A 26,764-nucleotide genomic window follows, 5' to 3' on the forward strand; every position below is an offset into this window, starting at 1 on the left:
GGTGTAAATAGTTTTTTTCCATTTTTGGACCTTAATATCTCAACATCCATCAGACTCTATTGTCTGATATCAAAGGATGTGAAAGACATGGTACATATCAGACCATTTACCAAGTTTGATGCTTATACATTGAAGATTGAGGTTTCTATGGACATCTGAAAACCCTTAAAGTAATAGTTTCAAAGAAAAGTAGAGGGCCAGCATTCAGGTGTAAATTCAGTAACAATGCTGTGAGTTGTAATTCATGCAGTTCTGGACTAGGACTCTTAGCCCAGAAAATTTCATGGACCTGGCACAAATAGTTCTGGAGATATTTCAGTCTGAACATGGTCACTCAGGCTGTGATGCCAAAACGGGGTAAAAAACAAACTTTTTTACAGATTTTTTAAAAAGTACGCACAGTAGAGATCTGAAATTTTGTATATGATCTATTGGGCATATTACCCATCACATAGATTTTTTTCAGACAAATCTGAGGGGGTCAGGTGGGGACCATTTGATGATTCCAGCTGGAATGACCCTATAGCGAGAAGTTAAGAGGGTTGAGTTAAGGATGAAAAGAGAAGAAAAGAGAAAAAAGAGATGGGTGGACAGAGTAGACGAGAGAAGAAAGACATCTTATCGAACCAATCAAGCCAGCAAAAAAAGAGAGTAAACAAAGGCAGGGTATGTCCTTGATACATCATTGGTCATGCAGAGTTGAATTAAAGACTAATAATCATTCTCTTTATTATTGCAAGTGATCTTCATATCTGGTTGTACTTCTGCTTAAAAGATGTGGATGCTTGGATACCTGTTTTCACTTCTCGGTGAGTATTGTTCACATCTCTTGTACAAATAATAGACAATAATTACTAGCGAAAAAGATTTCGCTTCTCAAACAGACAAACAACAAGAGGTTTGATCTTGAGTAGTAAATACTACTCAAGGTTAATACAACCATTAAAAATTAGCAAGCTGTTTCCAGGCATGAATTAAAATTTATGCCAATACAACTATGCGGTCTATATTATACAGTCTATCTAATACACATCTGATTTTCTGTCTTCTAAAAAAAGTGCATCCCTCGGTTGTGCCAGTATTGTTTAAAACCATAATCTCTTTTTCAAATAAGGTTTTAACCAAATGATTGCTTTGCATGGGCTGATGGTTAATCTTGTTCTCGAGCGCAGGTTTTATTTTAATATTTATACCAAATTCAAATTAAACTACACAGATGCATGAGAAAGCTGATTATTTCTTCTTGTTCAGAAAAAGAATTTATAAAAGTACACTACCAGTCAAAAGTTTTTGGATAGTAAGATTTTTAATGATTTTTTTCTTTTGGATGAAAAAATGTTTGTTTTTAAAGAAGTCTCTTTTGCTCACCAAGCCTGCGTTTATTTGATCCAAAATACAGAAAAAAAATGTAATATTGTGAAATATGTTTATTATTTAAAATAACTACTTTTCATTTGAATATATTTAACATGTAAATTATTCACGTGATCAAAGCTAAATTTTCATAATAATAATAATAATAATAATAATAAATATATTTATTTATTTATTTTATTTTGTTTTTTTAAAAAACAGTTGAGATCACCATTTAACTGAAATAAAAATATTTTGTATTATTTTGCTGTACTTTGGATCAAATAAATGCAGGCTTGGTGAGCAGAAGAGACTTCTTTAAAAAAACATTAAAAATATTACTGTCCAGAAACGTTTGACTGGTAGTGTATGCGTTGATCTAATACTAGCTGTACACTGATATGTAAATCCTAATGTAATAATTTGGTACAATGCACTTATTCTGTACATAGATGTTTTTATATATTTATCTTAAATAAATAAATACCTGCATGTAATTACATCTGTAATTAATTTCTCTAATTACATTAATAATTATACAGTTGACCCATCCCTTAGTTTAACCCACCCTTAAACCTACCCATGCCACCAAACCTGTCCTTAACCTTACCCGTATTCTGCCTCAATAGCAGCACAAGTGTTTTTCAATACGATTTGAACACAATATTTACTTTTTTTTATCTAAATACATAGTAGTTAAGGTCACTTAATATAACGTCTGACCAAATAGATAAATATATAACAATATGAAAACATAACAGAAAACCACACAACACTTCTTTGACATTCAGTTTTGAATAGAAATATTATAATAGAAATGCATTTTATATAAGCTTCTTAACTTTGGTGTGCATATATTCCTGCCATCTTTCATGCTTTTCCATAAACTTATTCCAGATATGTAATATTTGCTCTTTATTTCTGCAACAGGCACCATTTCCATTCATGCCACAACAAATAACTTGCAAGGTAAATAAAGTTTCTTTACCTAACAGACCACTCAGATCATTAGGATCGAGTCAGTTAGAAATACCAAGGGTTCACACGAAACAAGGGGAATCCGCTTCTCGCTATTATGCTGCCCGCAGTTGGAATCAGCTTCCAGAAGAGATCAAATGTGCTAAAACATTAGCTACATTTAAATCTAGACTCAAAACTCATCTGTTTAGCTGTGCATTTACTGAATGAGCACTGTGCTTCGTCCGAACTGATTGCATTATGTATTTCCGGTTCCGGTTTGAGCGAACGCTGGCATGTTTGACTGCCGCTGCTCTCCGGTGTATGTTTTTGAGCTCTGCAGTTTGTTTGTTTTCCGAGTTTTATCTAGTCTCATCTAGATTTGTTTTATCACAACGTTTTACAAACTTACTTGGATAACACCTTCAGTAAAGCTGTACCGCCAAACGCGAGCTTTCGCCACCACGTAACGACTGTTCTACCGTCCTCCGTGAGTAAGTTAACACTTTCTTTCGGGGTGTCGGTTGTTGGTTGCTGGTCATCGGTCATGCGCTTGTCTTGGTGGAGGTGGTCTTAAAAAGGGCTGCCTTGCCAAGTAACTGGCAAGGCCTCTTTTGTTCTCCATTTATATGCTTCCTTTGGGCTCAATTCTCCGGAAACATAAAATTAATTATCATTTTTACGCCAATGACCTCCAATTATATTTTCCACTCAAACCAGGAAATGATTTTTCATTTGAACATCTTTTGTCATGTCTTAGTGAAGTCAAGACCTGGATGGCAAAAAACTCTTTGCAATTTAATGAAAATAAAACCGAGGTGTTGCTACTGGGCCCTGCTGTTACTAATAATTCTATCAAAACACAGTTAGGTTCACTAAGTAACAACCTACACGACTACGTAAGGAACCTTGGAGTCCATCTCGATCCTTTTCTTCACTCTGACAAGCATATAAATACAGTTGTAAAGAGTAGTTTTTTTCATCTCAGATCATTGGCTAAGGTGAAACACTTTTTATCCAGTAAAGACCTTGAAATTGTAATTCATGCGTTAATTTCTTCTTGTCTGGATTACTGTAACTCTCTGTATGTTGGCCTACCTCAATCTACACTCTCACGGTTACAGATGGTTCAAAATGCGGCAGCCAGATTCTTAACAGGAACTAAGAAAAGGGATCACATCACCCCTGTTCTTGCTTCATTGCACTGGCTCCCTATGAAATTTAGAGTTGATTTTAAGATTCTTCTTTTTGCATATAAGGCATTGCATAATTCTGCCCCAGACTATATCTGTAATCTTATCACACCTTATGCAGCTTATAGGTCTTTAAGATCTAATGATCAGTTACTACTATCCGTCCCCCGCTCACGTTGTAAAACAAAGGGTGATCGGGCTTTTTCAGTAGTTGCCCCAAAACTCTGGAACAGTTTACCATTGCACATCAGAGCTTCTACATCATTGGATGTTTTTAAATCGAGCTTAAAGACATATTTTTACTTATTAGCATTTGGGTGATGTTGTGCATGTATTTTGCAAAATTAATTTGTGTTAAATTGTTGTGTTATGAATTTTATTTTAATTGCTCTTATATTTATTTTATTCTTTGCTGTTTATTGTTTGTAAAGCACTTTGGATCAACTACGGTTGTGTTAAACTTGTGCTCTATAAATAAAATTTGACTTGACTTGACTTGACTTGACTAATCATTTTCTGTTTTTAACGGTCTTAAATTTATTTTAAATCAATTTTTAAATCATTTTTAAATCATTATATCAATCAGTTTTTACATTTTACATTTTCTGTTTTATTGTTGTGATCATTGTTTTTATGATTGTTCTACTTCCTTTTTTGTGATTATTGTTTTTATTATTGTTTTTATGATTATTCTACTTCCTTTTATGTAAAGCACTTTGAATTACCTCTGTGTATGAAATGTGCTGTATAAATAAACTTGCCTTGCCTATTGTGTAAATTACATTTGACTGAAATGCTTGTATTGAAACATTTTGCATTCTACCTGTGATAAAACTTCAAGATGTTACGTAGCTGTGGTAGCTGTGTTTATGATCAATCTGCGCAAGGTGACTGTAAAATATACATTTTAGGTATGGAAATGAAATCTTTTAGGTTGATATGGGATATGGTCATTGCGCTACTTTGGCGGCCTTATAACACCCCTCAAATCCGGCCCCTCATTGTCCTCTTATTTTGCAAACTAAAATATGGCCACCCTACTTTAAATTTCTGTGGAAATAGATTATTGTTCTGTGTTCAGTGTGTTGACTGGTAGTGTATGCTTGTTTGACGAAAAATTAAGATGTTCCCTAACATGCAGCTTTATCACTTTCCAGATAACGTGAAATTAAGTCGTATTGCAGCTCAGTCGTCTGTATTTGAATACTATCGGGCTGATTGTGCCATTGATGGAATACAATACGCCCCGGGTGCAGCCTCATTTTGTACCCATTCACAGAGGGAGAAGAATCCTTGGTGGAGGCTGGATCTGCTGGATATTTACTATATTACCATCGTGACCATCACAAACAGAGCTGACTGCTGTCCAGAACGAATCAACGGAGCAGAGATCCGCATCGAAAACTATTTGGAAAACAATGGAAACAACAATCCAATGTAAGAAAGTTCCTCACATAACCGGTATGGAAAACATAACTGTTTTACGAGGTGGTGATTTCATACAAATTCGTACAGTTTCGGATCGTATGAAAATGATGTGCATATGAGAACATACACATTACTGCAAAAGTAAAATAGTTACAAAATTCCATGAGAGTGCGTTGGATAATTAGTATTGTCTGATGCAAGTAAAGCAACAAAAGAGACAAATGTTCTTTAATTTAAAAAAAAAAAAAAAGTTAAAAATGCTTTCATTACGTCTTGCTTGATGTAATCTATTGAAGCACTGTAAATGCGAGTTTTACAGTATATATTATCATTACGTAAATGGGATTTTTACAATCCTGCTGTTGCATTTTGTACTACAGAAATACTTGTTCATTTGAAGGTAGATACAGTATAAGCTCCTTTGCTGAAGTTTTTCCAAATATTCAGATGATCCTAACTAACTGTTAATGCATTACGTTCTTTTCTACAAGCCATTGTGGTGCTTTATTGCACTCTTTATTAACAAAGCATGACATAATGGATGTGTTTTCCATCATTTTTGACTCTCTCTAGATGTGCTGTGGTCACTAGTATTCCAGCAGGAGCTTCCTACAGCTACTCGTGTCCACATATGGAGGGACGTTACGTGAACATCGTTATTCCTGGAGATAATAGGTTTCTTATGCTTTGTGAGGTTGAAGTCAATAGGGGTTTTCCAGGTAATTCACTATATAAATGTATAGACATTGTAAGAAAAAGTGATGAGGACGTTGAAGATCTTGATAAGGATATTTATTGCAGCATAGCAGTGGCAAAGTACATGTTGTACCTTGGGTTTAACAGAGTCAGAATGAACCCAGAACATCCTAATCTCCAACCTTTTATACAGTTAGTTTACTACCTGTAATGTAAATGAGGTTGCTCCTTTTGTAACAGCTGTGGTCTGTATGTTAATTTAGTTCCTGCACCCCTTTGTCTGAGGTGGTTCTCAGTGTCTCACACCCGCTCCCATTGTACAGTTGGTCACCTTTTGCTCAGGATATAATCATCCTAAATGGTCTAGAAACAACATAACTGTTGACTTTCTTCTTCTCTATAATAATTAAGCCATTTTGGGAAATGAGCATGATTAAACATACATTGTGGAGTGGAATCAGAGTTGAGGCAGACTATAGATTCTTACAACATATAAATATTGTACAGTAATAAACATACATACACACACACATGCATGCGCCGTGAGGTAAATATAGTAGGTCAGCACTGGTTCTCAAGTAGTGGTTGTCTTTGTAGAAGACAATCACAATAGCTGCATCAATATAAGTTCTCAGACGTTTAGAAGCAAAAGTTTTCTTGAAGTCCATTTTATATTAATAACGGCCGTTCAATACACTAATATTAATCTACTTAATCTAACTTTTAAGAACAGCAGTGGTTTTTATCCACTGGAACAATTTTGGAAAGACATACAGTATTTTATCAGATGAACGTCCAGAAGCAATGTCTACAACAGTGCAACTCTAAATGGACACAGTTCTATATTCCACAGCCTTGTTTTTACTTATGTCAAATGAAGTTTGATTTTATCTCGACAAAAGTCTAGGAACTCATTTATTTCTCTTGTAAAAGTCATTCCATAACTTGTGTGTTTACTTATTTATTTATTTCAGTGAGAACATTTGTGAAGATGAAATTTGCATCAACCTCTGATTTAGCTGGCCCAGACAGCGACAAACTCCTCTATCAGGTTAGAAAGTACATGCAATTCATGAACTTTTTGTTTTTTGGCTAAATATAAAAACAAACCCTAAAAGCATAAAATTCAACTCCACTGAATACACACAGATTGCATCAGTCAGTAAAATCCATTAACAACACAATTTACTGTATGTTGCTTTATAACAGTAGCAAGTATAGGCATGCATCATGCAGATTTATAAAACGATCTATGTTTCAATGATGAAACAAGAAATCCCTCCCAGAAACTTCGCTCTCTTTGTTCCTCTGTGATAAAACAAGCTGCCAATCTCCACCTGATCTGCTGAAAACATCGAAAGTTTAATGAAACAAAACTCTTCCAACTAATCCACAACCATAAACAAAGGCGCTTATGGTGTTTAACTCCTGCTCTACTCGTGACGTTCTTTATTTGGATAAAAGCATCTGCTGAATGAATCACTGTGTAATGTAAATGCGCTGCTCAGACTGAGATCAGCTGCTTTGCTGATGAGTTTCATAAATGCATTGCATTTGGAGAAATAGTTCAGATACAGCATGTTATAAAAGTACAATGAACTCATCTGAAAATATCAAGAAATATGTAATACCACGTGATGATTTTTTTTTTTTTTTTTTTTTTTTTTTTAATTAAGTTGGAGGCTTCTCTGGGAGTAAGAGGGATTACCAATGTCAAACTGTCCTGGACAAAACCTCCCCAGCAAGTGGTGGAACAGGACGTAGAGGTAGAGGAAGGTAAGCATGTTTACACAAACAAAACATATTGTTTGGTTAAAGTACATAATTATGCATGTCTTAATATGCTTGCTTTACAGGTCCGTGTCAAAGAATCCAATAACCTGGATGCACAAAATGTCTTCAGAGGGAAACAATGACAGTCTGCAAATCCACATGACTGCAAATAAATATAATAAATAATACATTACTATGCATATTCTATTACGATTCATTAGTGATGAAGTGTTTAGCATCAGAATGTGTAATATAATTTGATAAGTATAAAGGTCTTAATTCACCATGAAAATGTTTGCATTATGCAAAACTCAACTGTCATAAATAAAAAAAGAAATAAAGGGTGCATACACTGAAACTGGACAGCAATTTAACATACATACATACATATATATACATATATATATATATATATATATATATATATATATATATATTTCTGGCTACTGTGTATAGGTTTCTATGTAAGTAGTGGTGTTTCTGAATGGGTTGAGGCTGGCATTTAGCGCATGAAAGTACTTGAACATATGTGATGCGATCTGGGAAAACCCGTTGGATGTCGCGCTGGGACGTTTACAGGAAAATCGAAAAATATAATGTCAGTTTTGCTTGTTTGTTGTTGTTTTTTTTATTTTATTTTATTTTATTTTTTGTTGTTGTTAAAATTAGTTTTTCATTAAATTAATATTCTATAACATCTTGTCTATCATCTCTGAAAATATCTCGGTGAAATTCACTTGTTTAGTGCAAAAAAATAGCGATTTATTGCAGCAAGCAGAAATGATTGTGTCTTTCTCTCATGTTAAGAAAGCGCTGCTGAGATGCTTTCCCTTAACACCACAAAAACAGTTAACCTATCAAAATAAACCACGTAACATATTTAATAAAGGTGTATCAATTCACATTCTCCACCAGTCCTGTGTAAACTACGGCACGCAAAGTTTATTGATTATTATTATTATTATTATTATTATTATTATTTTAATATCGTATGGCGGAGCGCAACACAGTCTGAAGTACCGTAGCTGCTCACTTAACCGATTTTACTCCTCTCAATCTTCTCAATCTTGGTGATGTCAGTGCCCAAAACGATGTTATTATGGACCATTTCATGTCCAGAGATGAAGGATCGGATGATGAATTTACTAAAGAAGAGGCGAACGTTGCGCTGCGCTCGCTTTTACTACAAGGCAGGCTGCGTTATTCGTGCTATCTAAACATAAAAGGGGTGGTCAAAAGTTCAGAGACTATGCCCATGATAAACAACGGAAAACACCTTAGTCTGTTTGTGTAATGATGCAGTATAGCGCTCCTGGCCGTTACAGGCCACAAATGCGTGCAGTGGACACAGTCTTAGCATTAATATAAGGAAAAGCCCCTCATACTTGAGAGCGGCTACGTATGAGATGTTTCTTGGAGTTTATAGTACTTGGAGTTTATAATCACTTCATGCGAGCGTAAAAAGTTTTTTGCGATATATTGGAGTTTTTGCGAAATTGACGCGTTTCCATTAGGCGTATTTTCAATTCGCAGTTTTAATTTGCGCATCTTGAAGGGTAATGGAGACGCATTTACTGATCATGTGCTGATTCTGAACGCGTCTCTCACTAGGCGCATTTCCATTATAGATGTGCGCAAAACTTTGGCTATATTATATAAATGTCGGTTTAAAAATGTATTGCGAAATGACTACGTTGCCAATTAACCGATAGTATGTGACTAAAACGTAATTTGTTTCTCTCGCGTCAAGTCATGGCAACGGATTTTGGTGGGATTTGGGCGGATTTTTGGCTTTATTTAATTGAAAGAGGCGTGTGCGTTTATCTTTACCGAAGCAGCGCGGAGAGCCGCTTCAGAAACTTGTGCGGCGCGGCTGATATTATCAGGAAAAGCCCCTTATACTTGAGAGCGGCTACGTATGAGGTGCTTCTTGGAGTTTATAGTACAAGAATGATTATATGACTTTTTACATATGCCGTGTGACCTGTAAATGCGGTAAAGTCGTTTCCATTGCAGTTTTGCCAAATATTCCTTTTTTGAATGGCCCGAAAAACCACCTCATGAGAGCGTAAAAACTTTTTTTGCTATATATGGGAGTTTTTGCGAAATCGACGCGTTTCCATTAGGCGTATTTTCAATTCGCAATTTAAATTTGCGCATCTTGAAGGGTAATGGAAACGCAGCGAATGTTTCCATTAACCGTTGCTATGCGACTAAAACGTACTTTGTTCCTCTCATTGGAACGGATTTTGGTGGGATTTGGATGGATTTTGGGTTTATTTAATCGAAAGAGGCGTATGCGTGTATCTTTACAGAAGCAGCGCTGAGAGCCGCTTCAGAAACGTGTGCGACGCTGCTGGTATAAACATAACATCAGCTCCAGTGACCGCACCGGAGCCGTTACACGCCGCAGATGTGTTCAGCATACATAGTCTAAGCATTAATATCAGGGAAAGCCCCTTATACTTGAGTGCGGCTACTTATGAAGTGTTACTTGGAGTTTATAGTACATTGAAGAATGATACTATTATTTTTTACATGCGCCATGTGACCTGTAAATGCGAAAAAGCCCTTTCCATTGCAGTTTTGCGAAATATTCCTTTTTCGAATTGCCTGAAAAACTACCTCATGCGAGCGTAAAAACTTTTTTTATGATACATTTAATTTTTAATGTTATTATAACCTAAAGATGCTATGTGAAAGTTTGGAACAGAAAATAGTGGTTTTCATCTAGCCACTTTCTTGGTAAAAAAATAAAATAAAATAAAATAAATAAATAAATAAATAAACATATTTTTACTTAAATTAATCAAAATGGATTATAGCGTTTTGGAAGCATTATTATTCTTCTTCTTCCGTTTCTTCCACTCTTGAGTCTATGGCTGCCCATAGAACCGTTTGCGGGAAAGTTGGGAAATTTAGCACACTGATAGAAGACAGTCCCAACATTAACCGCAGCAAATTTGGAGCCTCTAACTCAAACTCTCTAGCGCCACCACTTGTCCAAAATTTCAATCATTTTATGCTAATAACTTTTTTCTATAAAAACCTACTTTTTCGAACTCATCCTAGACGGTTTGTCTGATTTTCAACAAAATTGGCTCAGATCATCTTTAGACCATGCAAAAAGTTATGGAATTCAAGTTGATTAGTCAAACCATTTTCGAATAATGCGCAAACGATTTTTACAAAAAGCACGCAAAAAATGGATGTGAGGCTATATCTCCGCAACGGTTTGGCTATTGAGACCAAACTCAGTGTGTTATAACAAGCATGACCCAAGGCTACCCACAGTGTTTTGTTGCAGTGCCACCTAGTGGTCAGGAGATATGAAGAATGGCTATATTTGCTTATAACTTCTGAATGGTTCGGCCAGTCACAAAACTGGCCTCTTTAGATTCGGTGCATCATGCCGAGTGGAACCATACCCAATTTTCACATGTCAGCCATTTTGTAAAATGCTATTTTTTGTATGGACACACTGACATATCATTAACTCGTGTCTTCCGCACCATGCCCTGACAGTGCTCAAAAAAGTTTGGTGGCAGTGCCACCTTGTGACCAAAAGTTATAAAGGATATTGCAAATATGCTAATAACTTCTGCTTACATTAGCCTATTGTAATGAAAGTTTGGGTCAAGCTGAGAACATTGATACCCATTATGCCAATATTGGCCAAACATCCTGTCCGCCATTTTGATTAATGTTGAAAACCTACTTTTTCGAACTCCTCATAGACGTTAGTCCAATTTTCACCAAATTTGACTCAGATTATCTTCAGACTTTGCTGGCAAAAAGTTATGGATTTCGTTTCAATATACAAAACAGTTGTCCTTTAGCGCATCAACAAATTTGCTGGAAAGATGCCAAACTACATCAAGGGCTGTATCTCTGCAAAGCTTTGACATATTGACACCAAATTTTATGTGTGCCATTGTTACCTCACACTGACCACGCCACAGTAAGTAATACACCATTCATTAAACATTAATAATGAAATTTCGAAAAATGCTAATAACTTCTGATTGCATTAACCTATTGTAATTAAACTGGTCTCAAAACAATCGAGTCATGCCGACAACGTACATTCCAATTATACCACAGTTGGTTATGTTTTCATACAGCTCCACTATACATTTGAGGTGTGATGCCAAAATTATTCTGAGGCTGTATCTCTGTAAAGCTTTGACATAATGACACCACACTTTGTGTGTGTCATTGTCACCTCACACAAAACACACCACATCAATTTGAAAACAGCACCACCTATTGGTCAAAAGTGATAAGCCATTAAATTATATTTGTATTGGTTGTATTTTATGATTTTTTCAGCCATTTCAACTGATATCATCCTAAAATGGCTTTAATTACTCGTTGTAGTCCGTCTGTCACTCCTTGCCATGCTTAGCTCCTCATTCTGCCTCTTTTGTGCTTGGTCCCACAATTGCTGCTTGCAGTTATATTATTATTATCGTGAGAAAAAAAAAAAAAATTCAAAACATTTGCTCACTGCAAATCATTTTGCCAGCACGAGTCACATACATAAATACAAATATCAAAATGATTTATCATTCAGCATATTGAAATTGCACTTTGATGTTTATTAACTTTATTTACTTTTTTTTTATGCTGGACTTCACTCAAATCACAGTTTAATAGCCCTAAAACAAACTAAAGATGACCAGCAACAAAAATCTCAGCAAATACATCAGAGTAATGACAAATGAGGGCCTTTGGAATCTAAAATGGCCTTACGCTGAGAGTTTTTGTTATGGCCAATTTCATTTGAGCTCATCAAGAGGGCTGACAAGAAAGATGATGGATTTAAAAGGGTGGAGCTAAAGGATGAAAAGAGAAAAATACAGACGGGTGAAGAGAGTACTTGACAGAAGAGGTAAGTGAAACATCGTCCGGAACCAATTAAGCCAACAAAATAAGACAGAATTAACAAAGGCAGGTTGTGTCCTTGCTACAGTACATCATTGGTCATGTAAGGTGCAATTAAAGATAAATAACCATCCTCTTTTTTTTTTTTTTTTTTTTTTAAATGATCTTCATATCTGATTGTAGTCCTGCTTAAACATAAAATGTGGATACTTGGATACCTGTTTTCACTTTTCGGTGAGTATCTCTTTATACTAATAATAGACGATGTTTTTTTTTTTTTCTCTGAAAAAATAAGTCTTAAATGGACAACTAAGAGGTTTGGTCTTGAGAGTTAACCACTTGCAGTGGTTATATAACCATTACGAAATGCACAATTTATGCCGTTATGATGAGTAATTAAAAGTGTATGTCACTACAACAGCTCAGTCCATTTAATACAGTTTATCTAACACAACAGATTTTCTATTTTCCAAAATAAGTGTGCATCCTTTGCTTGTGCCACTTTTGTTTAATCTGATTATCTCTTTTTCAAATAAGGTTTTAAGCAAATGGTTCCTTTGCATGAGCTAACGATTAACTTCCAGCGTAGAGTTGGTTTTAATATTAATTTAGAGCCAAATTCAAAATAATCTACTACACAGATGCACTATAAGCTGATTATTTGTTCTTGTACATTTATTTATTTATTTATTTATCATACAGTATTTATTTATAAAAGTATGTGTTGGTCTACTACTCTTTGTACATTGAAATGTAAATGATACTGAACAGAACAAAAACAAACAAACAAGCAAAAAAGCAATATATATATATATTTTTTTTTTTTTAAATTGAAAACTAGGGATGCACAATAATAGATTTTGGGCAAAATCCAATATGCCGATATTTTTTCCAACTTATTTTGGCCAATAGCTGATGCCAATACCATGAATATACTTCATTTTGTTTGGAAACAGCACCAAGTCTCTCCTGTGCAGAAATTATAATTATTTGGTTACACTTATTTGTTAGAATTAAATAAACAATATTAAAGTTTTTTTTATAATGACAGTACCTTGAAGCTTTGAAAAAAACTCTAAATAAATTGTATATCAATTGCTGTCACTTTTTTTTTTTCCTTCAGAAAGATGCAGTGGTAACCTTAACATTTTATTTTAAGATTTAACATTTGTAGCTGATAAAGCAAAAGAGTTGTAAGAGTGATCATAATTTGTTTAGAACAAAAATATAACATATTACACATTAATAAATAAATCAGTATATATAAAATTATTTAAATTTACAAGTGTCATGTTTAGGGGGAGGCTGCTGCTGCTGTTGCCACTGCATGTTTAACTATGAGGCATGACAGACATGCAAGTAGATTAGAAATCAGAGATTTTGTAACTTTGGAGTGCATATGTCCCTCCCATCCAGATTTGCCATGCTTTATCATGAAATTATTCTAGATATATAACCATTTGCTATTTATTTCTGCAACAGGCACAATTTCCATTCATGCCACGACAGATAACTTGCAAGGTATAAGAAACCAATGCAGATTACTAATAATTTTCTACTCCGATTAATTTTTTATGCAATGTTAAAAAATCCAGTGCAGATGAATTATAAAACAGAATAACAATTTTTTTTTTTTTTTTTTTTTTGGTTACCCTTTCTAGAGAATATTGCAATCAAGGGAAAGGCTATACAGTCATCTACATTTTACTTCCAAGCACGTGCTGCCATTGATAATGACGATCTTACCTACACCCACATTAAAACCGAGACGAACCCATGGTGGAGGCTGGATCTGAAGAATCAACAAATCATTGGAGAAGTGACCGTGACTAACAGGATTGACTGCTGCTTTGAACAAATCGATGGAGCCGAGATTCGCATCGGAAACTCCCTGGAGAATAATGGCAATAGCAATTCCATGTAATAAAAATTTTGCCTTTACTTGTAAAAAAAAAAATTAACCATTTAAAATGGTTCTTTAAGAGTAAAACGTGAACATGTGCAATACTATGTGCAATTTATCTTAAGAGGAGAAGAGACTCATTGCCGCGTGATCCTGAAGTGAATAACGTTTCATATTCTCTCCCTCTGTAGATGTGCGGAGATTTCTAGTATTCCAGCAGGTCAATCCGTCTCTTACTCATGCGGTGGAATGCAAGGCCGTTACGTGAATGTGGTCATTCCTGGAGATTCAAAGAATCTCACACTGTGTGAAGTGAGAGTCTACGGAAACGGTATTTCTTGAAACCTAAACCTAAAAGTCAAGATAGTGGGGCAAAAATGCCACGTATTTAAATCATGTAGTTAAGTAATATCACACAGGCAGCACGTGCAATGTTGCTTTTGTCTCGAAAGCACAGGTGCAATTGTGATACTATTGACTGTATGCAACAGTTCAATTACTAAGAACTTTACATTGTTATATTTTAGATAAACTACTGACCTCTTTTTGCTCAATTTTGCCAACGAAATTCTAGAATTTTAATTCCTGAATAAACCAGCTATTTGAACAAACTGAAAGAATGAATGACTTAAAGGGGTCATCAGATGCCCATATGCCACAAGTTGATATGATTCTTTAGGGTCTTAATGAAAAGTCTATAATATACTTTGGTTAAAAATTCTCAGTGGTTGTGCAAAACAACACCCTTTTTACCTTGCCAAAATCAGCTCTGCAAAAATCATCTCATTCTGATGGATTGTTCTTTTAAATGGAAATGAGCTCTGCTTGCCCCGCCCCTCTCTTCTCTCTGTGGAGTGACGAGCTGTGCTCTGAGAGATTGTTTACTTTAGCCGCAAACTAGCACGTTATTAAGGAAAGGTAATTACAGAGATTCATAAAAAAAAGAAAAAATAAAAAAAACTTGTACTCACTTCTGCTGTAGGTGAGGCTGGATCAGGAATGATTTGTGTGAACATAGACATGTTTGTAGATCGGGAGGTGCATTCCCTTCACAAACAAATCTTGAGCAGCTCAAATGTCGGGAGTAAATGACGACCACTATGTTCATTATTACATCCAGCAACACAACACCTCAATCGCTCAATTGGAGATGTTCTTGTCTAATTTACATCCCTGCTCCGGCATCAAAACAATGGCAGTCAGACTGCTACAGCTGATGTAGGGCGGGTCTGAGGTATGACGCTCATTTCAATCAACTATCGTGGGAGCGGCCTCTGTCGGTGTGACATCTGAGAATGACTCAGAAAAAGGGGATATTATTTTTACAGATTAAATAAAAACCACTGCATGGATTTTTAATATTATAGGGTAGATGTGTACATACACTGCCAACACACATTAATGTTCAAACTACATGTCAAAGTGAACTTTGCATCCGATGACCCCTTTAAGACATCTACAGCCATCTACTGGCAGTTTCAGTTTCTTATTTAGAGGGGAAAAAAACAGTTTCATATTAATTAAAAATATATTAAATTGCAGTGCTGTTTTTACTATATTTTTGATCAAATAAATGCAGCCTTGACTTCTTTTAAATACATTAGAAGATCTGAATTATTTCAAACTTTTGATTGTATGCTTGCTTGCTTAATTTTATGTGAACTTGCTTAAAATATAACCTAAAACGGAGCTTGATCACTTTCCAGGTAGTATGAAATTAAGTGGTGATGCAGCTCAGTCGTCTGTTTTCGAATACTTTGGCGCTGATCGTGCCATTGATGGAGTAAAATATGCCCCGGGTACAGCCTCATTTTGTACCCATTCAGTGATGGAGAAGAATCCATGGTGGAGGCTGGATCTGCTGGATAATTGCTATATTATAGCTGTGACCATCACAAACAGAGCCGACTGCTGTTCAGAACGACTCGACAGAGCAGAAATTCGCATCGGAAACTCTTTGGAAAACAACGGCAACAACAATCCCATGTGAGAAAGGTCCTCACGTAACCATTAACACAAACGTATTAAGACGTGGTAATTTGATGTGAAGGTGTAGAATTTGATTTGAGATTGTAAAAATGTCTATTCATTAGCCACCAATTTACCAAAATGTAAAAGTAGGTACGAGAGTCCCATGAGAGTGTGTTGGATAATCTATGACAGTGTATTAGTGCCACAATACAAAAAAAAAAAAAAAAAAAAAATAATAATAATAATAATAATAATAAATAAATTGCAAGATAACAATCGTAGAAATACAAGATAAGCTTCGACTTTGTTACTTTTAATATAACAAACTCCCAGCTTTCAAGTTCTGTCAATTTTATCATGACATACAAACCATGAATGTGTGCTTTTTCCCCTATTTACTAATACACTCAGAAACAGGTGCCATTTTTTTAAATTAAGAACAAACATTTAAAAAAAAAAAAAACCTACAATTAGAAAAATATGTTACTCTTCCAAAAAAAAAAAAAAAAAAAAAAAAAACACACACACACACATCTTCCCACCTCATGCACAAAATATCCGTTTTCATAAACTATCAATAGAAAGTCTGTAATTGAATTCTTTTATTATTATTTTATTATTATTATTATTATTATTATTATTATTAGATTTTTAATCTTGAAAAAATAATTTAGTGGCCTCATTGTTTGTACTGAAAAAAGAAAAAAGAAAAAAAAAACAAAAAAAACAAATTCACTTTCAAATACAAATAAATTTACATTTATTGAATTAGTCCAAACAACAAGAACGCCATTCAACATTCATTTATGTAACATTTCCTTTCTATAAACTTTTAACAAAATGACCCTGTGACGGGGTGGTTCACTGTGACAGGATGGTATGGACAAGTCATGTACACCATATGTAAAAACAGTTACCATCAATGGTAGGCCTGCTTCTTATTCTCTACATGTGTCCATTTATTCATTATCCTAACTACACACTACCTCGACCAGTTTTTTCTTAGTGAGTGATATAGTGAGTGAGTGAGTGAAATAGTGAGTGAGTGAAATGAGTGAGTGTGAGTAAAATAGTGAGTGAGTGATATAGTGAGTGAGTGAAATAGTGAGCGAGTGAATGATATAGTGAATGAGTGAAATAATGAGTGAGTGAGTGAAATAGTGAGTAAGTGATAGTGAGTGAGTGAAATAGTGAGTGAGTGAAATCATGAGCGAGTGAGTGATATAGTGAGTGAGTGAATGATATAGTGAGTGAGTGAGTGATATAGTGAGTGAAATAATGAGTGAGTGAGTGAATGATATAGTGAGTGAGTGAAATCATGAGTGAGTGAGTGAAATAGTAAGTGATATAGTGAGTGAGTGAAACAGTGAGTGAGTGAATGATATAGTGAGTGAGTGAAATAATGAGTGAGTGAAAGATATAGTGAGTGAAATGAGTGAGTGAGTGAATGATATAGTGAGTGAGTGAAATAATGAGTGAGTGAAAGATATAGTGAGTGAAATGAGTGAGTGAGTGAAATCATGAGTGAGTGATATAGTGAGTGAGTGAATGATATAGTGAGTGAATGAGTGAAATCATGAGTGAGTGATATAGTGAGTGAGTGAATGATATAGTGAGTGAGTGAAATGAGTGAGTGATATAGTGAGTGAAATAGTGAGTGAGTGATATAGTGAGTGAAATAATGAGTGAGTGAGTGAGTGAATGATATAGTGAGTGAGTGAAATCATGAGTGAGTGAAATAGTGAGTAAGTGATATAGTGAGTGAGTGAAATAGTGAGTGAGTGAATGATATAGTGAGTGAGTGAAATAATGAGTGAGTGAAATAATGAGTGAGTGATATAGTGAGTGAGTGAAATAATGAGTGAGTGAGTGATATAGTGAGTGAGTGAAATAATGAGTGAGTGATATAGTGAGTGAGTGAAATAATGAGTGAGTGATATAGTGAGTGAGTGAAATCCTGAGTGAGTGAGTGAGTGAGTGAGTGGTATAGTGAGTGAGTGGTATAGTGAGTGAGTGATGCGATACGATTCCTGCTAATAATATGTTCAAATCAGTCGCCAGGCCACTGGGATTTCTCAAAATACTTTACTCACAATATTATAACTTTAATCTTGTAATTGCTATGACTTTATTCTTGTAATTTCATTATTCATTTATTATCATTATTATTTTTATGTAGCAGTAAAACACGGTTATAATAATCTGTATTGTCTGATGCAAGTAAAAGAACAAGAACTTAAACTCAAAAATACATGAAAACAGAATGAACAAAAAATACCTTTTTTTAGCGATTGTGAAAGTATTCTTCCTTAGATACACATTACAGCAAAAACTTTTTGAAAGTCTGAAAATATACAAACACTATGTGTATTGCGATACTGCAATATAAATCTTTTAATTTGTCAAAAAAAAAAAAAAAACATCTTAAGTTTATTATTATGAAATATTCAAATATATACAAATACATAAGTATTCTAAGAGAATTATGGAATTTTAATGCCTTATGGGAGTGGGCAGTCATTGCTGTGCTTTTTTGTAATTATTTTTGCTTCCATTACTTAACAGTGGAGCTCCAGTTTTAAATGTTATCATTATGTAAAAGAGATTTTTGCAACCCCCGCTGTTACATTCTGTAGTGTCCTAAAGAAACAATCTTTATTAGTTCATTTGAAGGTGGATCTACCATAAGCTCCTTTACTGAAGTTTTTCCTCATAGTTCCAAATTTGCTAAACAAACTATTGCATTGCTTTATTTCACTTTACATTAATTTGGTGTGAAATAACTGATGTGTTATCCATCATCTCTTTGACTCTCTCTAGATGTGCTGTGGTTACTAGTATTTCAGCAGGAGCTTCCTACACCTACTTGTGTCCATATATGGAGGGGCGTTACGTGAATGTCGTTGCTCCTGGAGATAGTAGGGTTCTTACGCTCTGTGAGGTTGAAGTCTATAGGGGTTTTCCAGGTAGTTCACTACGTATTTAAATAAATGCTGTACTTTAATAATACACACACATATATATAGGATATGGGGTAAAAATATGAATGGTGCTGTACTTCTAGAAGACAATAACTGAATCAACAAGTTAACAGATGTTTAGAAACATAAGCTCTTCTTTACAACAGTATAACTCTAAACAGACACAGTTCCATGTCTCACAGCTTTGTTTTCAGTTAAGTTTGAGGTCTGTCTTGACAAAAGTCTATAAACCCATTTATTTTTCTTGTAAAACTCATTCCATGACTTGTGTGTGTTCACTTATCATATTTTTTAGTGAGAAAAAATTTTGTGAAGATGAAATTTGCTTCCACTTCTGATTTAACTGGCCCGGAGGAGAGCGAAAAGCTGCTCTATCAGGTTAGAAAGTACATGCTTACCAATTCATGAATGTTTGGTTTTTGCTAAATATAAAAGCAAAACCTTAAAAGCATAACACTGCACCTCAATCAACACCTCAATCGAATACACAATGATTGCACCAATAAAATCCATTACAAAAACAGTACAAAAATGACAAGTCCCTGTGCACTATCATGTACGGATCATGCATTTTGCCTATTGGACTGATAATATTAGTCACTGTACTCATAATCTCATTTTTAATAAGCATTTTAGACTCTTTTTACCCTTAGAAGCAAAAAGGCACCTTTTTGCTACTGCAGCTTTGAAAAACAGATTTACAAAACAATCTGTGCTTGAATGATAAAGCAAGATGTCACCTTCCAGAAACTTCACTCTCTCTGTTCCTCTTTGGTGAAAGGAGCTGCCAGTCTTCACCTGATCTGCTGAGACCATTAAACGTTTAAAGAGACAACTGAATAATCCTCATCCAACTAATCCACAACCATAAACAAAGGCACTTATTATATGTAACTCCTGTTCTACTCATCATTTGGATAAAAGCATCTGAATGAATCACTGTACTATATACATGTGCCACGCAGACTGTTGAAATCAGACTGAGATCAGCTGCTTTGCAGATCAGTTATCTGGAAAAGTAGCTCTGATACAGCATGTTTAAAAAGTACAATGAATTCATCTGAAAATATCAAGACAAATTTAACACCGGTTGATGTTTTTTTAGTTGCAGTCTGCTCTGGAAGCAAAAGGGATTACCGGTATCAAACTGACCTGACTGACTGTTGAAATCAGACTGAGATCAGCTGCTTTGCAGATCAGTTATCTGGAAAAGTAGCTCTGATACAGCATGTTTAAAAAGTACAATGAATTCATCTGAAAATATCAAGACAAATTTAACACCGGTTGATGTTTTTTTAGTTGCAGTCTGCTCTGGAAGCAAAAGGGATTACCGGTATCAAACTGACCGGTAATCCCTTTTGCTCTGGAAGCAAAAGGGATTACCGGTATCAAACTGACCTGGACAAAACCTCCCCAGCCAGAGGTGGAACAGGACATAGAGGAAGGCAAGTACATTTAGGCAAGGCAAGGCAAGTTTATTTATATAGCACATTTCATACACAAAGGTAATTCAAAGTGCTTTACATAAATGGAAGTAGAATAATCATAAAAACAATAAATCACACAATAAAACTAAGAATTTAAAACTTTTAAAATGATTCAAAATTGATTTAAAGACAGTTAAAAATAGAAAAGGATTATACATAGTGCAATCAGTCTGGACGTAGCACAGTGCTGATTCAGTAAATGCACAGCTAAACAGATGAGTTTTGAGTCTAGATTTAAATGTAGTTAATGTTTTAGCACATTTGATCTCTTCTGGAAGCTGATTCCAACTGCGGGCAGCATAATAGCTAAAAGCGGATTCCCCTTGTTTTGTGTGAATCCTTGGTATTTCTAACTGACTCGATCCCAATGATCTGAGTGGTCTGTTAGGTTTATATTCAGTGAGCATATCTGCAATGTATTTAGGTCCTAGGCCATTGAGTGATTTATAAAGGAGTAAAAGTACTTTAAAATCAATTCTAAATATAACTGGAACCCAGTGTAAGGATCTGAGGACTGATGTAATGTGCTCAGATTTTCTGGTTCTAGTCAGAATCCTGGCAGCAGCGTTCTGGAAGAGCTGCAGCTGTCTAATGGTCTTCTTGGGAAGGCCAGTGAGGAGACCATTACAATAATCCACCCTGCTTGTGATAAAGGCATGAACAAGTTTCTCCAAGTCTTGACTGGAAGCAAAACATCTAATTCTTGCAATGTTTTTGAGATGATAGTATGCTGATTTAGTTACTGCTTTGACATGACTACTGAAACTAAGGTCCAACTCCAGAATCACACCAAGATTCCTGACTTGATTTTTAGTTGGTTGACCCCTAGAGTCAAGGTATGCATTCACCTTGAGAACTTCCTTTTTGCTTCCAAATGCAATGACTTCAGTTTTCTCCTTGTTTAACTGAAGGAAGTTCTGGCACATCCAACTGTCAATGGGGCTGTAGTCATTTGGCCATAAGGCTAGGTAAATCTGGGTATCATTAGCATAGCTGTGATAGAACCAAATTCCCTTTCTCATTATTTGACTTAGTGGGAGCATATGCAGGCTAAACAAGAGCGGCGCAAGAATTGAGCCTTAAGGGACTCTACATGTCATGGACGTCCACTGCTCTCCTATACTCACATAATAACCTCTTCCTTTTAAATATGACCTGAACCAATTGAGAGCCATCCCAGAAAGCCTGACCCAGTTTTTCAGTCTCTCCAGAAGAATGTTATGATCGACTGTGTCAAACGCAGCACTAAGATCTAGTAGTACCAGCACTGATATTTTGCCAGAATTAGAATTTAAGTGAATATCATTTATTATCTTAACAAGCGCTGTCTCTGTACTGTGATGCGGTTGGAAACCAGATTAAAAATTGTCCAGGTATCCATTTGAGTTTAAGTAGTTGTTCAACTGATTGAAAACTACCTTTTCAATAATCTTGCCTATAAAAGGAAGATTTGATATTGGTCTATATTTGCTCAGTATAGTGTTATCAAGATTGCTCTTTTTCAGAAGAGGCTTAACAACTGCAGTTTTTAAGGAGTTTGGAAAAGTCCCAGAAAGAAGTGAGGTGTTCACCACTTTGAGGGATCTGCTTCTGAACAGTTAAACGGTCAAATCTCTCTGACCTCTGCATAAGGTCAGACAGCATGCTTCTGGTGTTTCCGGTGGCTGAAATATGTTGTCCTGGCTTCTCTGGCTGTTTACCAGAAAGTCGTCCTTCAGCGCTGACTCTTGGAGCTTCTGTAGTACGTCACAGTCTGTCTGTGATGAGCTCTGTGGGCAGGGATCAGCTGGGATAGTGTCCATGTGCAGTGCTTGTTGTGGCTGTGTGTCGTCGTCAGTGTCCTTGTGGGATGTGTCGACCACATGACTCGGAAGCTGATTTGAAGTCCTGTCGTCACTGATACATTGTCCAGGTGTGTGTGTGTCATTCATGTTGGGTGGACTGGCACACTCTACTGAAGGATGACGGAGTGAAAAGTAGATGTTGTCCTTTAGCACTCTTGCACCAAGTTTGTCTGGGTGGAGGCCATCCAGTTTAAACAGTTGTCTATGGCCACAGAAAAGACTGAAGTTGTCGATGAAGTTGACTCCTTTTAGACTGCAGGTTCTTTGTAGCCATTTATTCAGCCCAAGTAACCGTAAAAACATGTTAGTTCCCCTTGCTGGGAGTTGTCCACTGATGAACAACTGAACTTCAAGTTTTTGAAGTGTTTCGATGAGCTCACTGAAATCCTTCTTTAGGAGGTCTGACTGCCCTTTCCGAATATCATTCTTCCCCACATGGATGATGATTCGATTTGCAGTCTTATGCTTCATTATAATGTTCAAAAGTTCTTTGTTCACGTCAGAGATGGTTGCTTGCAGAAAGCAGCATGTAGTTGTAGTCCTGCTACTGATATTTCTGATAATGGAGTCACCCACTATCAGAGTCCAGGGCCTGAGCTGAATGCCGGTGTCTGCGCAACCTTGAGCGCCAGTTTGTAGCGATGTCAGCTGCTGGCTGATACGATCCATGTTCAATTACATTTGGGGATTCCTTACCAACATTCATTAGTGCTTCAAATCTGTTCTCAAGCTGTATAGGGGGTGGTAAAATACCAGTTTTTGCAAGCCTTATCATAGCCATATATGGGGTAGAGGATGCTACCACAGCAATATGACATACTCATGACAATCTGTCTCGATTGACTTTGGGTCTCGCTCCCTGTTTGTGCCATCGATTAGTTCCTCTACACTTATAAACTGTTGAGATTCACTAGATTCACTGGACTCACCGGCTGTATGCTGAGGGGGGTAAATCCAACAAGTAACTTTGTATCAAGCAAAGAGTCTCCTTTTTCATAGTATTATTCCAGTTACGAAAAGTTTTTAATATAGTTTTTGTGCCAAAAATGTGTTGTTTGAGCACTGTGCTGATCTGCTGAGGTTAAAATCTTAGAAAAATCGGAGAAAAGTATATAAACAGGGAGCAAAGAGCAGAGCAGTAAGCAAGAACGTCCAAACAGTAGCAAAGCCGGAAGTAAACCAACTCTTGAAAAAAACATTATTTGGTTATGGTACTGTTACGTCCTGTGGACGTATTTGTCAAATATGCGAGTTTTGAGAGTTATGTTGACTTTTGGGCATGTTACGTGCTGCATGTTTGCTCTCTCTTTCTTTTTCTCTCTCTCGCTCTTTCTCTCTCCCTGTCTCAGACTGCTAATTGGGTTCCAGCTGATGCGCATCAGCCATCGGTAGTGAGTGGAAGGCCGCAGAAACTCAAGCGATATAATACAGCAAAGAAGCAAGCCCTAGCTGCTGACGGCAACGCGCCACACTCTTTGTCCTGATCCAGAAATGTTTCTTTATTAGTGGTCTTGTGTGACCGAGTGCGGTCATAATCCTTTTTTGTGAATGAATTGCCCAATCACAAAAGGCGAGGGAGCGTGCGAACGCTGCTATGTATTCTTTTTCTTTGTGCTTATCGTTGTTTTGAGTTATTCTTAATTTTTATGTAAATATTTTGGTTTTTCGGAAGCGGTAGGGAGGGGGTGCCATTTTCTTTACCCTTGTAATTTTGCCTATGTTTATGTTAGTAAGGGAGTCAGGTAAGACTCTGTTGTTTATTTATTTTTCTTTTGTTTAGGATATTTAAAATTTCATTGATAGTTAGAGGGTTTTGTTTGTTATGTTGGCCTTGCCCTCTCCTGAAGATTTGCTTCCTTTACTCTGTTGCTATCAATAAAAAGATTATTTTGTTTAACTTTCGTGTTTGTTAAGTTTCTGGATCAGGGATTGACGTGACCGTCAGACATTTCTTTTTTTTTCTTTTTTTTTTGTTACAATCTCGCGCACCTCTAGACATATCGGGAGGCTTGTAACAAGTGGGGGCTCGTCTAGCCGTTTTTTTTTTTTTTTTTCTCTCCTTCACAAAGTGAGAATTCGTTCGTTTGGTTTTGGATCGCCAAATTAAACTTTTGCTCTGTTCGCCATGAATCAAACTCCGTTTGTGCGTTCGTAACTGACTGTGGATTATAATGGTGAGTATTCTTTTCTTTCTCTCACGTTTTGACTGTTTTCATCTTTGCGTAGGGAAGGAGTAGGAGGGAGACGTAGTAATAATGGAATTCGATTTAACAGCTTTTACTCTTACGCCCACGGTTGAAGTTTTTAATAGTTGTAGAAAAAAAGATTTAATTTTGATCGCGGAATTCTTTGATATTCAAATTCAGAGGGATACCACCAAGCAAGTGCTTAAGGAGAGTTTGTATGAGAAATTGATCGCTGCAGGTATTTTACCTAGGCAAGCTGGTGATGATGGTGAGCTTCAGACTGGTGTGGCAGGGAGTGCTGAAATAGTGCGGGACGCGGATCAAGAGGTAGGTCTAAGTCCAAATTTTGATTCTGTGCCTCATGAAATGATTGCTATAAAGTTAAAAGAGATGGATCTGCTAATTAAGAAGCAAGAATGTGAGGCAGAGATGATTAGGTTTCGCATGCTAGAAAAGCAGGCAGATAGAGATATTGAGATGCGTAAATTGGATTTAGAATCTGAGCGTTTGGCTCGGACGCCAGTTCCCCATATTCGGCCTAATGCAGTATCTTCGCCCGTAATTATGGCTGGGAGCACTGTAACTGAGGATTTTTCCCACACTGTTTCGAGTGAGTCATTTGATGTTAGTAAGTATATTCGACTTGTACCTCCATTTAGGGAGGCTGAAGTTGATTCCTACTTTATTGCGTTCGAGCGAATTGCAAGTAAACTGAAATGGCCAAAAGAGATGTGGGCTTTGCTGTTACAATGTAGTCTTACAGGGAAAGCTCAAGAGGTTTGCTCAGCCTTACCTATTGAAGGCTCTCTTGACTATGAAACGGTGAAGTCAGCTGTTTTGCGCGCATACGAGTTAGTCCCCGAAGCGTATCGGCAGAAGTTTCGCGGACAAATGAAAACAGTCAAACAAACGTATGTAGAGTTCGTGAGAGAAAAAAAAGTGTTGTTTGAGAAGTGGTGTTTTTCTAGCAGGGTTGCATCCCTGGAGGAGTTGCAGGAGTTAATCTTGCTAGAAGAGTTTAAAAATTGCCTTCCATCTAATATCGTTGTATATTTGAACGAACAAAAGGTTACTTCGCTTGCCAATGCTGCCGTTTTGGCAGACGAATTTGTGTTGACGCACAAAAATGTCTTCTCGTCAGGTGCGACTGTTAAATCTCAGGTGTGGAATTCGGAGAATTCAGTACAGCGTGTTACGCGTTCGTTTAAAGGCGACGTACCTCGTAAATCAAATGAGGGCACTGATAAGCGTGTTTGTTTTTTTTGCCTTGATCCAAATCATCGAATTGCGGACTGTAAAGCCTGGAAGCAGAAGAGTGGAGCTTCTAAGCCTAAAAATGTCGCTCTTGTTGAGTCTGTGTGTGTTAGCTCTGATAAAGGAGAGACTTATCAGCCTTTTTTGTTTAGGGGTACAGTCTCATTATCACCCGATTCAGAATTTAAACCTGTGACAATTCTGCGAGATACGGAGCGGCTCAGTCGTTCATATCTGCAGAAGTTCTGCCGTTTTCTGAAACTTCTTTTACTGGCAATGAAGTATTAGTACGTGGAATTGGGATGCGTTGTGTCAATGTGCCGCTTCATACTGCATATTTGAAGTCTGACATTGTTAGTGGACTAGTCAACTTTGCTGTGCGTGAGCAGCTACCTGTAGAGGGTGTTGACTTGATTCTTGGGAATGATCTTGCAGGTGGCATAGTCTTCCCAACCCCTATTGTAACTTACATGCCTAAAACTTCCCAAAATTGTGATCTAGCTGAAAAGTTTCCTTCTGTGTTCCCCTCTTGTGTGGTAACTCGTGCTCAAGCACAGAAGTTTAAAGAAGTAGTGGATCTGTCAAACTCATTTTTAGCTAATGACATGCCTAAAGCTTCGGAGTGTACTTTATTTGTAGCACCAGATCATGATGTTGACATTCCTTCTGTGGACGAGGAGATTGACACACAAACTTCACTGAAGGTGGGCAGGGAGTCTTTAGCTGCTGCACAGAGGGCAGACGCTTCTTTGGCGAAGTGTATAAAGGCTGCTGAGAGTAGTGTCTATGATTCCAACTCAGGGGTGGTTTATTTTTGGGAGGAGGGCTTACTGATGCGTAAATGGAAACCA

The 26,764-nt window shown here is 36.4% G+C and overlaps 3 protein-coding genes across 3 annotated transcripts; all 3 read left to right on the forward strand.

Annotated features, from left to right (window-relative positions):
- Nucleotides 1-775: 775 nt before the first annotated feature.
- LOC127167580 (uncharacterized) lies at nt 776-14,532 on the forward strand. Its single transcript, XM_051113708.1, has 5 exons — nt 776-809; nt 4,661-4,940; nt 5,505-5,650; nt 13,949-14,207; nt 14,382-14,532. Exons 1-5 carry the CDS (start codon nt 776-778, stop codon nt 14,530-14,532), a joined length of 870 nt encoding a protein of 289 aa, XP_050969665.1.
- Nucleotides 14,533-15,901: 1,369 nt separating this feature from the next.
- On the forward strand, nt 15,902-22,231 carry LOC127167581 (fucolectin-like). Its single transcript, XM_051113709.1, has 4 exons — nt 15,902-16,176; nt 18,982-19,127; nt 20,513-20,591; nt 22,135-22,231. The coding sequence occupies exons 1-4, from the start codon at nt 15,902-15,904 to the stop codon at nt 22,229-22,231; spliced, it is 597 nt and encodes a 198-aa protein (XP_050969666.1).
- Nucleotides 22,232-24,444: 2,213 nt separating this feature from the next.
- LOC127167582 (uncharacterized) lies at nt 24,445-26,201 on the forward strand. The gene is made up of 2 exons (XM_051113710.1): nt 24,445-24,647; nt 24,840-26,201. The coding sequence occupies exons 1-2, from the start codon at nt 24,645-24,647 to the stop codon at nt 26,199-26,201; spliced, it is 1,365 nt and encodes a 454-aa protein (XP_050969667.1). The 5' UTR covers nt 24,445-24,644.
- The last annotated feature ends 563 nt before the right edge of the window (nt 26,202-26,764 follow it).

Source organism: Labeo rohita, chromosome 7, assembly GCF_022985175.1.
Source record: "Labeo rohita strain BAU-BD-2019 chromosome 7, IGBB_LRoh.1.0, whole genome shotgun sequence".
In the NCBI taxonomy this organism is placed as follows: domain Eukaryota; kingdom Metazoa; phylum Chordata; class Actinopteri; order Cypriniformes; family Cyprinidae; genus Labeo; species Labeo rohita.

Excerpts from the sequence above, each read along its gene's own strand:
- LOC127167581 (XM_051113709.1), top strand. The coding sequence starts at position 15,902 with ATGAAATTAAGTGGTGATGCAGCTCAGTCGTCTGTTTTCGAATACTTT. Across the intron at positions 16,177-18,981 it reads AACGGCAACAACAATCCCAT|ATGTGCTGTGGTTACTAGTA; the intron begins GTGAGAAAGGTC and ends GACTCTCTCTAG. Across the intron at positions 19,128-20,512 it reads AGTCTATAGGGGTTTTCCAG|CAAAAGGGATTACCGGTATC; the intron begins GTAGTTCACTAC and ends TTGCTCTGGAAG.
- LOC127167580 (XM_051113708.1), top strand. The coding sequence starts at position 776 with ATGTGGATGCTTGGATACCTGTTTTCACTTCTCG. Across the intron at positions 810-4,660 it reads ATACCTGTTTTCACTTCTCG|ATAACGTGAAATTAAGTCGT; the intron begins GTGAGTATTGTT and ends ATCACTTTCCAG. Across the intron at positions 5,651-13,948 it reads AGTCAATAGGGGTTTTCCAG|AGAATATTGCAATCAAGGGA; the intron begins GTAATTCACTAT and ends TACCCTTTCTAG.